At 37.9% G+C, this 17,897-nt stretch overlaps 1 protein-coding gene across 3 annotated transcripts in view; it reads right to left on the bottom strand.

Moving 5' to 3' along the window:
* The window catches only part of HFM1 (helicase for meiosis 1), a gene marked incomplete at both ends in the record, with an annotated part of 80,778 nt that overhangs the window by 27,508 nt on the left and 35,373 nt on the right, over nucleotides 1–17,897 (bottom strand). For all 3 annotated transcript variants that reach the window (XM_080925597.1, XM_080925599.1, XM_080925598.1), the window contains 9 exons: nucleotides 238–395; nucleotides 523–606; nucleotides 1,161–1,246; nucleotides 6,598–6,729; nucleotides 6,810–6,907; nucleotides 10,336–10,383; nucleotides 10,468–10,574; nucleotides 12,442–12,533; nucleotides 16,183–16,263. In XM_080925597.1, coding sequence (XP_080781723.1) covers nucleotides 238–395; nucleotides 523–606; nucleotides 1,161–1,246; nucleotides 6,598–6,729; nucleotides 6,810–6,907; nucleotides 10,336–10,383; nucleotides 10,468–10,574; nucleotides 12,442–12,533; nucleotides 16,183–16,263 — 886 coding nt within the window. The remainder of the gene's footprint in view (nucleotides 1–237; nucleotides 396–522; nucleotides 607–1,160; nucleotides 1,247–6,597; nucleotides 6,730–6,809; nucleotides 6,908–10,335; nucleotides 10,384–10,467; nucleotides 10,575–12,441; nucleotides 12,534–16,182; nucleotides 16,264–17,897) is intronic.

Below are 17,897 nucleotides of genomic sequence, written 5' to 3'. Positions count from 1 at the left end.
CTCCATGGTAACAGACTTTATAACATCTTCATTTAATTCTAAATAGAATGACCTAAAGCAACACACCCAGAATTAATCTTCTTCTTCTTTCTCTTGGGAAAAACCTGTCCCACTGTTACATCAGAAATCTGTAATTTAATTAATGATTTAGTGATCTAATTACTGTATGTTCTAGTAATAACTTCATTCACAATATATTTAAAAATAAAATCAAATAGCTATTTCATAATTACTCACATAATTTTGTGCTTACAAACGACTTGGTTATCTGCATCACCTATGATTAAGGTAGTATAGTGAAAGTTGGGCGCTGTTCTTTTAGTTTGCAGCTGCTCAAAGTTTCTTAATATAATGGTCACCAGTATTTCTGCCTCAGTATCACTGTATCTTGAAATCTTCAAAAAACAGAATAAGTATTAAATGCTTTAAGTAATCTCACTATTCATACTGGACTTCAATTGTAGTAATGAAAAGCTTTACTTTTAAAAAGACAGTCAAAATGCTTAGGAAGAGAATATTCACCTGCTCTACCTCAAGCTCATACTTTGGCAGATACATCACAGCTTCTTTTATCTGGGTCCCAAATGGCGGGTGTCTATTTAAAATCTAAACATATTCACATCATTATACGCTTATCACAAACACTTAAAACTCTTACAAAAATATTTCTTAAACTTCACATGTTAATAAGGTTTCTCACCCCAAACCTCTGTAATTGAAATACTTATGACTATGAAGAAGATATTTTTGTGTGTGCTGTATATGGTCATGTATGTAAGTATGTAAGTGATAGTACATGGTGAGGAGACCAGAGATCAAAGGTGGTGAGGAAGAAGTTTTCTTAGTTGCTCACCACCTTTGTTCTTAGGAGACAGGCTGCAGCCGGTGCTCAGTGACTGCACTGAACCCCATGACCACCATGCCCAGATCTTCCTGTTTTCACCTCCCAAGAGCTGGAGTCCTGGGCATAGGACTCTGGGTTTAGTTTCCAACATGGGTGCTGGGCTCTGAACTCAGATCCTCAGGCTGGCGTAGAATGGACTTTACTGACTGACCCACATCCTACATCCAAACATTTTAATAGGAATGAAGACTTTATACACTGGGGTTTGAAATTTAAAAAGAATTCAGTAATGCTGGGAGCACAGAACACTACATACCAGTTCAAGTTCTCTTGCATTTGCTTCTTCTATTTTTTTAAAAGAAGTCAAGCCTGCATTTACCATGGTATTTGACAATGATATGCCTGAGGAAAATTAATCAAAGGGCAGTTTTTAAGCTATTTTAAATGAAATCTAAACAAAGATTTAGCAACTACATTAGTTAATACTTTTTTAGCTGGAGATTTAGGTTGGTGGTAGAATCCTTACCTAGTGTCTTAGGGTTTTACTGCTGTGAAAAGACACCATAACCAAGGCAACTCTTATAAAGGCAACAATTAATTGGGGCTGGCCTACAGGTTCAGAGGTTCAGTCCATTATCATCAAGGTGGAAATACGGCAGCAACGAGGCAGGCATGGTGCAGGAGGAGCTGAGAACTCTACATCCCTATCTGAAGGCTGCTAGCAGAATGCTGACTTCCAAGCAGCTAGGGTCTTAAACACATTCTCACAGTGACACACCTATTCTAACAATGCCACACCTCTAAATAGTGACACTCCCTTGGCCAAGCATATTCAAACCAGGCCACATAGCACATATAAGAGCCTAGTGTCAACCTCCAGGGTTGTAAATATTAGTTGTAAATCAACCCATTTAGAAAGATTCAATCAGACATCTAACAGCTGTGGTTTGTACATTGTGGAAATGTCCTCCAAAGACTGTGTCTGAAGTCACTGCCCCTCTCTGTGCAGTGCTGAGCAGGTAGAGGACTTGGAGAGTAGGTTCTGTGGGAAATGACTAGGACTCTTGGGTTTTGCTTTCCTAAGTGGATTAATGCTACTGTACTGGAATTGCCTGGGGCTGCCCAAAGTAAGCAGGCTATTGCATAGAGAGCAATCCAGGCATCTCCCCAGACCTTTGCTTCTGTCTCTCCATGCCATCTCCAAGAAGACCTTCGCTAGTGAAAACCCGATGGCAGTACTATGCCCTTGAAAGTGTAAAAAGCAAAATAAATTATGTCATTCCTTTAAAAGTTTTCAGCGTCCAATGTCTTGTTATAGTGACATAAAACTAACAAATTAATTTAGAATTCAGACTTTTAATAGAATCTATGTGTTTTATAAAAGAAACAAAAATCTCCTGCATCTACATAATGATTCAACCCTTAGTTTTACTACATGTAAAGTATGACACTCCTATTTCTTTACTCAAATTTCCAACTACTCTTGGAAAATTCTCATACTCATTCTTAAGACACAGTCATATCAGTAGCGAAAGGTACCACCAAGCTTGATAACCAAAGTTTGATCCCCAGGTCTCACGTGGTAGAAGGAGAGAACCAACTACATCAAGGTGCCCTCTGGCCTCAAAATACTCAGTGTGACAAGTAAACACACTCACATACACACTTAAATAAAAAATGTAATAATTTTAAAAAATGCTGCCCCTAGTATTTATAACACCATAACATTCATTTCTATACACTGTAAGCATAAATAGACAAGTATATTTATACCTGAATTTTAAACAAAGGTGAAATTCACAACTCAAGATAGGTCTATTCATGAAGCTATGGCTTTCTGAGACTTTGTCTGAAATAAAGCTGGCTATTTCTGTACCTAGCCTAGACATCCATGGTTTATGTTTCTGCCTAGTACTTCCCATGCATTTACAAAGAAGTGGCAACTTTGTTTCAGTAGCTGAATTCTCTTAACTGTATGAATTGACCCACATAACTGCTTCTACTTAGTGACCTGCCCCTGGCCTCTTATTGAGTGTTCCTTAGTCACGTTTGCTATTCTTTTGTTTCTTTTATTTTATTTTGTTCATTTTCCCTTTGTATTAGTTTTTTGTTTATGCTTTCAGAAACTATAATTTAAAATTCATTCCCTCTTATGATAAATTTATGCAAATCTTGCTTAAAGAATATTTTAAGAATTATGTGATTCCAAAACATGACCTACTTTTCTAAGATATGCATTACTGATGAAGGTGTGACAGACATCTGGTTCTTTACCTCTTGGGGATTCTCTTTTATTCACTCTTGAATCATACCTTCTAGTATAAATAATTGCTTAATATTCCTTTGTTTCCTTCAAACCTATTTCCAATTTTTATTTTATTTTGTTTAAATCACAATAGAAGTCAAGTTTTATTATCTTATGGTTTTTGTAGTTCTTGGTATGAACTTAGAATTTTATCTTCTGCTTAGACTCTCTCAAGTTTGTGTTTTAGACCTACTTCTTTTATGTTCAGTGATTCTGAGTACTGTGTGAAAGCTGATTGGTGTTTCATAAATCTAGGAAAGAAAGAATACAACAGATACCAAAGCTAAAACTACTCTAGAAAGCCAAAAAGCAACCTGAGCAGAAGAAAACTTATCATGCCTTTTAACTAACTTCACATCTTTATGCAAGATGCTGTTTTCTAAATGATATGGAACTTCCTTTTCAAATCTAGAGTCCTTGCCATTATAGATGATAGGGCATTTAGTTTGCTAGGCCTTCAGTGTGATGGCTAATCTTCACTGTTAATTTGACTAGATTAAGAATCACCTAGGAGGAGCTGAGCAACAAACACCCTGTTGGGTGAGAACAGAGCACTGCCTGCTCTTCCAGAGGACTGGGTTGGTTCAAACCCCAGCACCCACTTGGCTGCTCACAACCATCTCTTACTCCAGGCCCAGGGTAGCCAACACTCTCTCTACCTCCAGGGGGCACTACATGCATGTGGTACACAGACACAGACAGACAAAACACTCCAAGCACACAAAATAATATAAAAACCAAAACCAAAACAAAACACCTAGGAAACACATTTATGAGTATGTCCTTGACCGTAATTCCAGAGAGGCTTAACTAAAGAAGGAAGACCCACTTTGAATGCAGGTAGTACTGTCATACAGGCCAGGGTCCTCCTACACCGAATAGAAATGAGAAAGGAAGGAAAGAAGGAAGGAAGGAAGGAAGGAAGGAAGGAAGGAAGGAAGGAAGGAAGGAAGGAAAGAAGGAAAGAAGCAAGGAAGCAAGCAAGCTAGGCATCAGCATTCATCTTTCTCGTTTCCTGATTGCAGATGCCATGTGGGCAGCCACACCGCACTCTGCTGCCATACCTTGCCTACTACAAAGGTTTATCCATCAAATTATGAGCCACAGTAAAGTCTCCTTTTTTTCCTTTCCTCCACCGCCTGGTACAAACATGACTTACAACCATTAACTTATCAACCAGGTTTATAGGTTAAATTCTCAATCCACAAACCCTCTACACAATAAGCTTACAACCAGTGGACAAAGATACAAACTGCCCATCAAGTAAAGATAAAGTAGGCCTACAGAAACCCTTAGAAATAATCCTAACAACCTCATCAAGCTAGAGATGTGCTGAGCGGAACATGCACATCTGCCTCCATCTCCTCCTCTGTCAGTCTCCATCTACTGCCTCCTCTTCTGCTCCCCCAGCCTCTTTCCCCACCTACCTCTCCACTGTCCAGTCATACATCGCCATAACAAAACCTACAGTAGCTGCCATAGTGAACCTTTCCGAAAAGAATTTTACTTGATTTTCATCTTACTAGCTAATCCCACCATCATCCCAGCTCCCAGAACTTTTGGCAAGCTCTGTTTCTCCTACTGACTTTGAATTTCACAGAAATTAAAAAGTAGGACTTCTGGAGCATGGCAGGTCAGAGGTTTAATCCCAGTACTGATGAGGCAGGAGGATCTATGTGAGTTTGAGGCCAGCCTGGTCTATAGAGTGAGGAATAAGCCAGCCAGACAAAAGGACAGAGAGAGACACAAAGACTTTAAAAATCTGCTTGAGATCTTTGTTCAAAAATAAGAAAGCTATGGTTAAAGGGATGGCTCAGTGGCTAAGAGCAAGTACTGCTCTTCAAAGGATCTGAGTTTCCCAGAACCCATGCTGGGTAGCTCATAGTTTCCTCTAACTCCAGTTCTAGGGCACCTAACTCTTCTGTAATCCATGGGCACCTGCACATACCTGGCATGCATATATTAAAAATATTAGTTTTTAAAAGCCTGTGATAGCGAATGCTTGTGATTTCAACCCCCCAGGAGACTGAGGCAGGAGGAACACAATTCCAAAAAGCAGACTTAGCTACATAGCTAGATCCTATGATAAAAACAGAAGAGACAAAAGGGTTACAGAATACTCAGTACAGCTTGTCTCCACCCGAGTCTTATCTTTAGCACTTAAAAACAAACAAACCCAAAGCAACCAAATGGTAATCCCTAAATTACCATAGCATAATTTTTTTGCTTGCTTAGGTGTTTTTTTTTTTTGTTGTTTTGTTTTTTTTGTTTTTCTGGTTTTGTTTTTTGAGATCTTTTGAGACAAGGCAACTCTGTGTAGCCCTGGCTGTCCTGGAACTCACTTTGTACATCAAGATAGCCTCAAACTCAGAGATCTGCCTATATGTGCCTCTAAGTGCTAGGATTAAAGGCATGTGCCACAATACACAGCTGTTTGACTAATTTTGAGACAGAATTTCATGTATTAATAGTTTATGTTGTCCTTAAACTTACTGCCATAATAAATATTGGCCTTGAACTCTGGTCCTTAGGTATCCTTAGTGCTGGGATTATAGGAGTGCATCATTATAACCAGCTTCCATTACAGATACTTTCTAATGTTCCCAAGACACATATAAAACAGAACCAACAAGGCTATCGATCTTAGCATTATTTAGGAAGTAAGGTCACAGAGTCAAGATAAGGAACTGGGAGTATTCAGTCTGGGTCCAGCTTCTATGGCATGTTGCAGTACTTTAGGGCATACCCTGCACTGTGTCCTAACAAACAGTAGTCAGGAGCAGCCTTCTGCCCGCAGAAGTCCTTTCACGGACACTAACATCCTGCTATTTCTGAAAACAGAAATCATTAAGATATAAATAAACGAATTAATTTTCCAATGTACACAAGACAACATTAATGTTCTTAATAGTTTTATATCTAGTCATTAAGGATGCAGTAAATTATTAGTTACAGAAGTACAAGATGATAATCCGCAGTCATCTAATTACTAAAACAAAATTCATTGTCAATGTAAAAATGTTTCAAAACACAAATTTTAAAATTAGATTTCTCATGTATTTTTGTATTTAGTTTAATCATTCAGTTGATGCATACATAATACATGATTGTTTTGCATTCGCTTATATATTTGTGTGTGCATGTGTGTGGAACACACATGTGGAGGTCAGAGGAGCAGGTTCTCTTTGTAGCATGTGGCTCTGAAGAACTAAACTCAGGTCATAAGGCATGGCAGCAACTACCTTTACCAACACAGCCACCTCGCCAGCTCTCTCTCACTGGTAATCATGCAAATAAGAGCAAATAAATTCCCAGTTCTCAAATATAAGCACCGTACTTTAAAAAGGCTCATTTTCCTTAAAAATATACAATCATCATAAAATATTACTAGTGAAATATAAAAGAAACTGCAGGCAATGACAAACAGCCTGTCTATCTTGATACCTACCAATTTTATCCAGCTGTTTAGATACATGTTTAGAGTTTTCCCAGAGTTTACACTTAAAACATTTAGCTAAAATCACACTGTTTAAAAGCACAGCAAACTTCTTTTCCTGAGCAGCCACAAAATCTGACAACCCTAAAAAAAAGTTTTCAATATTAAATATAGTATATTAATTTACTGGAAAATATTGAAAGTCCATTAGTGATTTAACATACATCTTGCAATTCGTGAGCCATTTCTGAAAATCTTCGCGGTATCTTGTGTCAAAGCAAAATCTTGTATGGGAATGCATCCTAGCTGAGCCTGAATAAGACTGGAAAAACACGGTTCATTATTTCCTTTTAAGGATTACAGTCACACAGGACTTGACATGGACTGACTAAGTATTCCTTAGGATTTCTCATCTTGCTTTGTACAGAGCTATGAGAGTCTGTTGGTTTCACTACTGTTGCAGGTCACTTTTGACTTCCCTTCCCCAATCACAAAAAATAAGTTCTCATTATCTTCTTATACTTTTTTATTAAGTCAGTTTCTCTCTGTCTCAGAAATCTCAAAATCTTTAGCAAAGAACTGAAGTACTGGGTGGGGTGCTTTTGAATGCTGTATGAAGGTAGTTGGGATATCTGTTAAATTACTGGAGCATTTTAGAATAACATTTACACTTAATAATAATGCTTTATTAGTAAGTAGAACACTTTTCAAAATCATGTTTTCCTGTTGGAAACTATATCTTAACCAGTAGCAATAAAGCAGGGTGGGAGAGAGGCAGAGAAAGGTGGATCTCAATGAGTTTGAGGCCAGCCTGGTCTATGCAGTGAGTTCAAAAGATATCCAGAGCTACACAAAGAGACCTTAACTCAAAATAAATAAATAAATAAATAAACTGTAATGCACTGTGAGTTTACTTTATGGTTTTGTCTTCAGTAGAAAAAGAAATGTCATACTCTCAGGAGAAGTGCATGACAGGTGAGTAAGGACTGGCTGGGGTGAGTGTTTGCAATGATTGGGATAAAGTACTGATTCAGAGAGGACTGGTTTTAACCTGCCAAACCACACTGGAGTCAATACAAATGGTTATAGAATTAGTCCACATATGGCTCCCCACCATATCCTAGCAGTCCACTGAACAAACACCTGTTACAGACAGTGGTGAGTGTTGAAGAAGGAAGACTTAGTAACTAAAGCTGTGACACACAGTGGGATTAAAAGCTTACAATTTATAGTACATTTCAAAGATAACAGGATTAACATCTACTTAGTGATTAGATGTGAAGTTCAGCAAAGCAAGGGATTTAAGAGAGATGTGAAAGTTGAACAGTTAGATACCAGCACGTACTTATCACCTGTGTATAACCTTTGAATTAGGACAGGACATATACACACATGCACACCATCTTTTCTTGGCTACACTCAAGTAAGATGCACATATGCATGTATACACACACACACACACACACAAATATAAAATGTGTGAAACTAACTGTAAAGTCACCAACTTTTAAATGCATTGCCTTAAGCAAAAGATTATATTACCTAATTTAAGGTAGGCTTGGTGAAAATGCCTCAGATACAATAAAGTATTAAGATGTCTGTGAAAAAAAAATCTTGACCTGATTTGACATAGAAATTGATGCAATGGTGTATACAGGAAAAACACCAAGTCAAGAGCTCTAACTCTAGCTTATTTCTCACATAGAACACCCTTGGCCAAGCCATTGCACATCTGAATGCTACTTCATCTGTGCAGTAACAAGATTGGGCTATGTGATCTACAGTTTGTGGGTTGATGTTAATACATGATTGGACAGTGGAGAGGTAGGCAGGGAATAGTCTAGGAAAACAGAAGAGGAGGAGAGAGAAGAGAGGAATTCTGGGAGGAACGGAGATGGAGGCAGATGTGTATGTTTCTCTCGACACATCTCTAGCTCGATGAGGTTATTATTATTTCTAAGGGTTTCTATGGGCCTTTCTTATCTCATATAGAAGGGCAGTTTATATGTTTGTCTATTGGTTTTAAGCTGATTGTGTAGAGTTTGTGGATGGAGAATTTAATATATAAACCTGCTTTATAAGTTAGCAGGCTGTGGAGTCATGTTTGTACCGGGCGGTGGAGAAAAGGAACATGGCAGGGCCGTCATATCCACCCGGGACAGAATCAGCAAAGGGGCAGTAGAGTGAACCGTGTCAGAGTTCTAAGTTAGAGATCCCAGCAGTGACAGATGGCCGAGCAGGAACCGGTAGCCAGAGTTCCAGACTAAAAGAGAGACAGCTGAGAGAGGGTAGTATGGGGACTGAAAGTGTGTGCTCTGCTCTGCACTAGAGTGGCACTGGGGAGTGAGACCATAGGGGCCGGTAAAATGGTTGAGCCATTCTCTTAACATTTAGTTCAAGAACAGTTTCTGAAGTTGTTTAAATCACTTCAGAAATATAACTAAGAAAGATCATTAAGTTCTGTTCCACACTACAGATTTGCATGAAGAATTGCAGTGAGAAGACTTTTTTGTTAAGATATATTTATTTGTCATGTATACAGCTTTCTGCCTGCATGCATCTCTGCAGACCAGAAGAGGGCATCAGATCTCATTATAGATGGTTAAGAGCTACCATGTGGTTGCTGGGAATCAAACTCGGGACCTCTGGAAGAGCAGACAGCTCTCTTAACCTCTGAGCCATCTCTCCAGCTCAAGAGAAGACTTTTATTATTATCTGGAGCATAAAATTGACTAAGAGGTTGAAAATATCTTAAAGAAAAAATGAACTTCCCTAGCTAAAAAGGAAAAAGTTCCTGAGTTAACTGGCTTTACTTGGCTACATTAAGAAATCAATTTACTGGTCAGGCATGGTAGCCCACCCCTATAGTTCTAGAACTTGGGGTGCTGAGGCAGGCAGATGTCTACAGAGCATGTTACAGGACAGTCAAGTCTACACAAAGAGACCTATTCTTGAAACAAAACAAACAAACAAAACTCCCTTTTACTTTGAATCACATCACTTAGATCAAAAGACCTAAATACCCAGAAAATCAACACCTCATAGCAGAAAAGCATACTGTTGCATTTTTAATTACGAACTGGGCAAAAGTCACAGGCAACTATGTGCCTTAGGTTGTAAGTCCAGTTGTTCCCTGTGAACTCCTGACTCTTGACACACTATCCACTCAAATATACATGCTCTTGGGGGTTCTCTTGCTGTTTGTCTTCTAGATCCATTACTGTTGAATTCACCTGTTATTTTCATGTGCACGCTGCCATCTACGCTAACTCCAGATCCCAATTAGCATAAACATTTTCTTCTAATCATCTACTTTGCCTCAACAGAATATACTGTCGACAAGTGACTTTTTAGTTAATTTTTTTGTTTTGTTTCTGTCTTTGCTTGTCTGATCTTCCTCCTCCAACTCTTCCTTCCCCTTTCCTTCCCTTTAATAGTAGCGGGGCTGAAGGTGGGGCCTGGCATACACCAAGTAAGCAAACTACCAGACTCACACTTTATTAAAGTCTGAAAGTTCTCAGAAATTGATTTAACATATAATTCAGATTCCTTATTTTTCTGTAAACATATTACTTTTTAAAATTAAAGTAAAGAAAATATATTTTAAAACTGAAGTGGAAGCTGGGCATGGTAGCCCAGCAATGTCAGCAGGAGCAGAGAAAGTATGAATTTTGAGACTAGCTGGAACCCTTATACATACAAACCACAAACCAGTATGCAGTAGTTCATCAGAAAATAAATTTTCATTACCAGTTTACTTTCATATCTCTTGTTTTAATTTTCCCTTCCATTGGAAATCTGTAAATAAACCACACAAAAAGCTTTTTATTATTTAACTAATAAAACCTGTCAAGTTCTATAAAGTATTTGTAATTTCTGTACCTGATTGTTATCCGGTTTGGGTCTTTATTTAAGGTATTCAGTGTTCTCTTTTCATTTATCCTCAGCTGCACATCTAGAAACTCATTGCAGCTGGATATCATTGAAATCTATAAAATTTAAACATTTGTCATTTAACAAATCATTTAAACTTTTTTCTTACTTTCTTTCTCTGAATGTACTTATTTTTCATGCTGACTAGGGACACCCTGGCTTGCTTTGTTAGCAATGCAGAATTTGAAGCTGGCTTTATACATTTTACTTCTTTTAAGATTCATTCACTAATAAATACTTAGAAACAGCTTCTATATGGACATTGTGATGAATAATGTGATCAGCTATCAGAATGCTATCACTCAGATTGCAACAATGGCCAAAATCAAATGTTTCTGTCAGTGCAGCGAGAGGCACAGTGCACGCTGCTCTTCTTCCTGCCTGTCACGGTTGCTGCTGTTTATTCTTCTGTAGTGTGCAAATCACCATCCCAATGATTCAGCAATGGAAAAATGCTTTAAAAACTAAGAAAATTGATTTGTGGTAACTCTGGGAGATGGAACTAGGTGTAGTACATCTCTCACATGATGAACTCACTGAGATAGTACTGACATTGAATGTGTTAATTCATTTCTCAGAAAAGAACAATATTTACATGGAAATACAAATCTTTTACTTTATCAAAGTTTGCTCACATGACTCCTTAACAATAACCAGAATTTTACTGTGTAGTCTTTAATAAAATAAATACTCTGTGTTGCGGTAAATATTAAAAAGTGATAACCTTTTATCCCGCACTAATGCCAGCAACTGCAGGGCCACGTGGCACTACGGGGTATCTTTATCTTAGTGGCTCTATGCTGCCTCTAAGTACTCACAGACCCCAGCTTCCTTTGACCCAGGCGTGACCCACTCCGCCCGCCCCGGCTGCTTCTGTCCCAGATGTTCCATGACCGCCATAGGGATTGTTTTCACTCACTTTCCCTTGTCGTGTTGTTGCCAAGCCTTACACACACATCTCAACTCCATGGCGAGCTTTGTGCATCCCACTACTTCGAACTCAACTAAGTCACCTCATCAAAAAATACACCAAAATACTCTGATCCAATTTGCCTAGATAAGCCAAATGATTATGTACAATTCCATCCCTTATAAAATATTCATAACAACCTTTTCTATATAGAGATGCGCTGAGAGAAACATCCACGTCTGCTTCCATGTTGCCTCCTCTTGAATCTCCCCTTTCTCCTTGCTCTCCCTTCCCAGACTTTTCCCTGCCTACCTTTCCTTTTCATCCAATGATAGGCTTGGCCTCCCTTGTTGTGTAATGACATCATTCTACAACTCTGGTAACTGATATTTAAAGTTAAAGGGTATGGCTCAAAATTGAGAATAAATACTTTCTCCCAGTCTCTTCTTTATACTCATATTTCCAGCATTAGCCTGTGGTCTGTTCATCACAGCAGTTGCAGATCTGTCCCCAATCTTGATCCATAAGTACAACCTATTTATTGGTTCTATTTTCTCCAGAATCAGCTTTCCCCAACCTGGGCTATCACAACACTATTTCCACGGTTACTGCTATGCTTAGGCAAATAACTTAGGAAGGGATGTAGGCGCAGGGAACCACAGCAACATGCTGTCATGTTGTACATGTATGTGAATGAATGTCCTGTCATTCATTCAGGGCAGACTCTGCTAATATATTATGCTATACTCAAGTAGTTGTCATTACCAAATAAATTGTAAGATCGTAATCACACCTATTTGTATATACATTTTCTTAGCTTTGGTGAGAAACACAATGAAAATATATTATATTCTTAGAAGTTAAATTCTCTGCCTCATGATCCGAAGGAGACATAAGCATTCAAATGATTTTTCCTTTCTGCTCATTCAATTTTAAGTTATAGGAGATAGATAAATGAGTTGTCTCTCCAATATTATTTTATTCTATAATTATTAATTTTCAATGAAACTTACCAAATTTGATAAAGTTTCTTCTCCACTGATTCCACAAAATTTCTTCACTGTCTCAAATGTTATATAATACCATGCCATTAGTTTTCCTGCCTCTGTTAGAAAAGATGGAAAAAGAAACATTGTCCACATTAGCTGATACAACTTGGTTTTTAAAAATAAGTTTAACAAGCATTTTCTTAACACCAACTTAATGTGCAGTGTGTACTTGTAATGACCCCCACAGAACATCCCCCAGAATGTAGAAAGCACAATGTATGGAATTTACAGTTGGCTGAAGATAACCACAGGAAGATAGAAAACAGAATCTACTGAATGACAATATTTACATACAAGCTGAAGTTGAGAAGAAATTCACCTAAGAGAGTGGTCAGTATGGGATGACCTAATAGAAAAAAATGAGTTTTAAGTAAGATTTTAAATGTGGCTAATATGACTTGGTAGACAGGAAACAAAATTATAATGACTTTGGAGAGAATCAAGATTTATTTATGAAAACGGGAAAATAAAGACAACAGACTGCTTTTAGAACAGTTTAGAAAGGGATGTAGCTTGATGATCATGAGCTCTCCTCTGCCTATATGCTATGAACCCCACTTACTACTTACATGATCATGTGTATATTTCTCAATGTACTGGGAATTAAAAGTACATACCCAAAACTTGTCTGTGGTGCCCAATACTTAGTAAATGTTGCTTAATTTTTAAAATTAAGAAATGGTGAGTGATAAGCTACAGCAGCCTCAAGAAGCTTTTATGAAAAGGAGCTCAGAACTTGGATCTGATTTGTAAGGTTTATAGGATCACATAACTCTTGAGCATAGCAGGGTGGCTGGAAGAGGAGATGGGTGAAGATGGGTGAGGAACAGATGGAATGAGTTCACTTCAGAGGCTGCTGGGTCTAAGTAGTACTTATCCAAAAGCTCCAAAATATTCCAGTCCTAACAAAAATCACAGAAAACAACCAGGAAAAGTGAAGTGGCATACTGGGTCTCAAGAAAGAAGTTGGGATTTATGCATGAACCATGGTTTTCTTGAAGAAGAAACTATGTCTGGCATGCAACAGAGTGAACAGCAATAAGGATGGTCTAGAATGGACAGATTTAACTAGAAGAGCCTGGAAGGGAGCAAGGTCAGCTCAAGTCACTGCCTAAGCAGGAGCCTGCTGAGTGTGTCCAATGAGAATGCAGTAATGCAGAGTGTCAGCTTCTGAAAGAACAATGTGCAATGTAAAACCACAAGAATATTGTTACTTGGGGAATATATTTAAAAATGGTCCTTTCACCATCTGTTTAAAAATTAATATAGAGTATTTCAATACTCCACAAAATATTTAAAAATTTAAGAAAACACTTAGTATTTGTTGATTTATTAATGGGAATAAAATTTCTTAGGAAAGAAAAATATTCTAGTCAACAAAACCATAAAGAAAATGATCCAAAGTTTGGAACCAAAAGCAGGTGGGGGGGTGGGGGGACTTACAAGTAAACAGGAATGCAAAGCAACGTGCTGCCAATAGAGTTATCAACTGACAAATCCAGAGTATTTCAACTGGAAGGCCATTAAAGCAGTTTGCAGGGCAAAGACATGGAAGCTGTGAGAAGGCACCTCTCAGACTTCTACTGTAAGACACATCACAGCCATGGCTCCATTTGACTTACTCCAAATCAATCCATCACCATGAAATCAACACAAAACCACACTTTCATAAGCCTCTCCCAACCAGTAAAATGGCAGTAAGCTAGTGTAGGCACGCCAGGTAAAAAGCCTGCCCAACAGATAACTTTATCTCCGACTTACTCCCCATTACTTTTGTCAGATGCACCTAGGCTTACAGTGGATGGTCAAATTTGCCCTCCTCCATCCTTCCCTCTTCCTTCCTTCACTGATGATCTACATCCTAATTTAATGACTGCCAAGCTTCTTACAGAACCAGCTGTTTTTAGATGATTAATCCTTTCTAAAATAGAAAAAATATTGATAAGCTCATAGATAAAACTAGCCAAATATTTGAGTATTGTTATAACAAATTAAAAATTTTAAATGATATGAAGCATAAATATTGGTATATATAGGTATAATTTATATACAAAATAATAAACTCTAGAAGATAAAATATTAGTAACCTGAAAGAACAAGAAAGTCATAAAAAACAATTAATTGAGGTGTGACAGCGTACACCTGTAACTCCAGCACCCTGAAGAGTAAGGCAGGAGGATCGTCTTTAGTGTGAGACCAGCAATGGGTACAGAGTGAGACTTGTCTCAAAGCAAAACAAAATAAAAAATTTAAAACCCAAAGAATTGGAAATATCATTTAGAAATTGCTATCTGCTGGAGAGATGGCTCAGTGGTTAAGAGCACTGACTGCTCTTCCAGAGGTCCTGAGTTCAATTCCCAACACCCACATGGTGGCTCATAATTTGTAATGGAATCTGATGACCTCTTCCGGTATCTGAAGAGAGCAACAGTGTACTCACATTACATAAAATAAATAAATCTTTAAAAAAAAAGGAAGGAAAAAAAAGTGACTGCCTCTTATACTTGTGAAGATTAAGAGAGATAATTGATGGGATGAAAATAAAGGCTGGGTGCCTAACACACTGGATGGGATTCATAGAAACTGCTACCTACATCAATGGCAGTCTATATAATTATAAAATAGCATTCTACTAAAGTCAATCAAAATAGTTAACAGCTATCATGTATAAATCCTCAAAGAGCTGGCTGGTGGTGGTACAGGCTTTTGATCCAGCACCCAGGAGGCAGAAGTAAGCAGATCTCCATCCATTCAAGGCCAGAATGGTCTATAGAGTAAGTCCACTATATAGAGAAATCCTGTTTTGGAAAGAACTAGACAGACAGACAGACTGACTGACCCTCAAAGAACTAACAGGATATTTTACTTGGACACAGCTGAAATCCAAAGGATTCTCTTGACACTTGTGACCCTATGGAACAACCCTATCATCTAGCTTACCAAAAGAAAGAAAAATGGGAGAAAACGTTCCTTAGAAATATTTTGAACAAAGTAGCTTCAGAAGCCATGAAAATCATACATGTGACTCCTAAGAAGACACTAATGTGTGCCTCTCTTGAGAACCACACACCAACACATGCACATTATCCTTTCCTAAGTACCTGTTTCTTTCCTTAATGCCCATGCCTAAGCTTCTATAAAGGCTGTTTTCTTGATTACTTTCGTTTTATCCTGACTCATCCTGATACTCTATTCTAGAGTAAAAGTCAACAATACTGCTTCACCTGAACAGAGGCTTCTGAGGGAACATGAGCTGCTACATCTGGCAGCACGAAGCCATGCTTCCTTTTCAGCTTTGCTGCTGCCAACACACAAGACTGTAATCCTTAATGAATTTACGTGTTTATAGCTGAGTCTGTAAAGCTAAACTCTATTTCCTAAGAAGCAAAACTGGAAACAGAGATCCAAAGTCTAAAACCCACACTAAGAAGAAAGGTCAAGGAGGCTCCCATCTAACAGCAGAACTAACACATCAGAAGAGAAAGCCAGGCAGCACCCACTGATGGTGAGAAAGAAAACATGTTACCTGATCATTTATTAGATGTGTTTAATAGTAAAGGAACCAATGCCTTATAGCTATAAATGATAATACTCTATTGAAAACAAAATCAAAACTTTCTTTTACCATTGCTTGAATTTTAGAAAAACAAAATTTTAGCCTTATTAGGCAAGTGTTAAACTCAGTGACACTATAAGGAAAAATACCTGTTGGTTTAAAATTAATGTCTTCATCCATCTTTATCAGGTCTAGTGATGATAAATCTTTCAGATTCTTCAAACATAATTCTGTTCAATTATAGAAGACACATTTTTAAGTTTAGTAAAATAAGAAATCAATGAAAATAAAAATTTACTATTAAGTATATTAAAGATATCTGCTATATCATGATTGTTCTGGAAGAACTGGAGTCTTTTAAAAAGCAAAAAAAAAACTCGAAATAAAACATCCAGTTAATATGTTAAATACCATTCAGCACTTGGGACATTTGAAATGATATATATGTATTACTTTAATTAATTCTCAAAAATAATAAAACATGCAAAATATTACTTACATGTACACACATTGGGAAACTAAAAAATTGAGACTGAATTGTTCCAGGTCTAAGGAACTGTTTTGTTATCTGTTCTCCATTGTGACATTTTTTCTTTTAAACTTTTATCAAACATATAATAGCACAAAATGATACTGGCTGACAGCAGAATTCAAAGGGTAGCTCCAGATGGGTCCAGATAAGGAGATGCACAGACATGTAGATAGGATCCAGAAAAGTGACAGAATGTATTCAGTAAAGATACACTCCCAAGGAGGAAACAGGCTGGGGTGGGAAGGAAGGAAGTTTAACAGTTCCACTGCCTGGCTTTACAGGGGGGACAGGGCCTCTCCCTCATGTGCATAGGGGAACCCATGGCAGGCTCTATCTGTTGCATGTAGTTCCACATACGTGTGTCACTAACATCTTAACTCTCCACTCAGCAGTGTGTACTTCAGCATCATACTGAGCCATTTGCTGCTCTCTATACTTCTGTGTGGTTTGAGGGGCCGCAGATGCCCTCAGCAGAAGGGCTTCCTCTTTGCTACCCTAATTTTTCATACTCGCCTTAATTTAGTTTTTACTTCTATTTCTCTGGAGAGGCTGCCATGTGTGCCTTCAGAAACCGCTGAACAGGAAGCAATACTAATTCATGCAAGTAGCTGGCAGGAACTAGAGAACGCCTTAAAAGTTTTTTTTTTTTTTTTTTTAAATAATAGTCTTTAAGCATTTAACTCAGGTTTGTGTGCATTTCTAATTTAGTCATATAACTTCGGTATAAAATATGGATATACCTAATTTTCACAATAAAGGTGTTTTTCCAAGAACAAGAAAAATAGTAACCACAACGTGAAAATCAATACATCTGTAAGTGAAGATAGATTTAAATAAAACAGCAAGGAAGAGCTCTCTGAAAGGTTGGCATTTGAACAGAGATTTAGATGAAATAAAGGGGTAAGCCATGTAAAATACTTGAGAATGTTCCAAGAGCAAGGAGCAGACAATGACAAGACCCTGAGTGACAGTGTGCGGGATGTAACTAACACGGTGACAGTGGGCACGCTGTAACTAACAGAGTGACTATGGCACACTGTAACTAACACGGTGACAGTGGCATGCTGTAACAAACAGAGTGACAGTGGCACACTGTAACTAACATGGTGACAGTGGCACGCTGTAACTAACACGAAGACAATGGCACGCTGTAACTAACACGGTGACAGTGGCATGCTGTAACTAACATGGTGACAGTGGCATGCTGTAACTAACAGAGTGACTATGGCACACTGTAACTAACACGGTGACAGTGGCATGCTGTAACTAACACGGTTACAGTGGGCAGGCTGTAAATATCACAGTGACAATGGGTACATTGTTAATAACCTA

The sequence above is a fragment of the Micromys minutus genome (assembly GCF_963924665.1).
Source record: "Micromys minutus genome assembly, chromosome: 11".
In the NCBI taxonomy this organism is placed as follows: Eukaryota; Metazoa; Chordata; class Mammalia; order Rodentia; family Muridae; genus Micromys; species Micromys minutus.
Note: the sequence above shows the minus strand (reverse complement) of the source record. Positions and strands in the feature narration are given on the sequence as shown.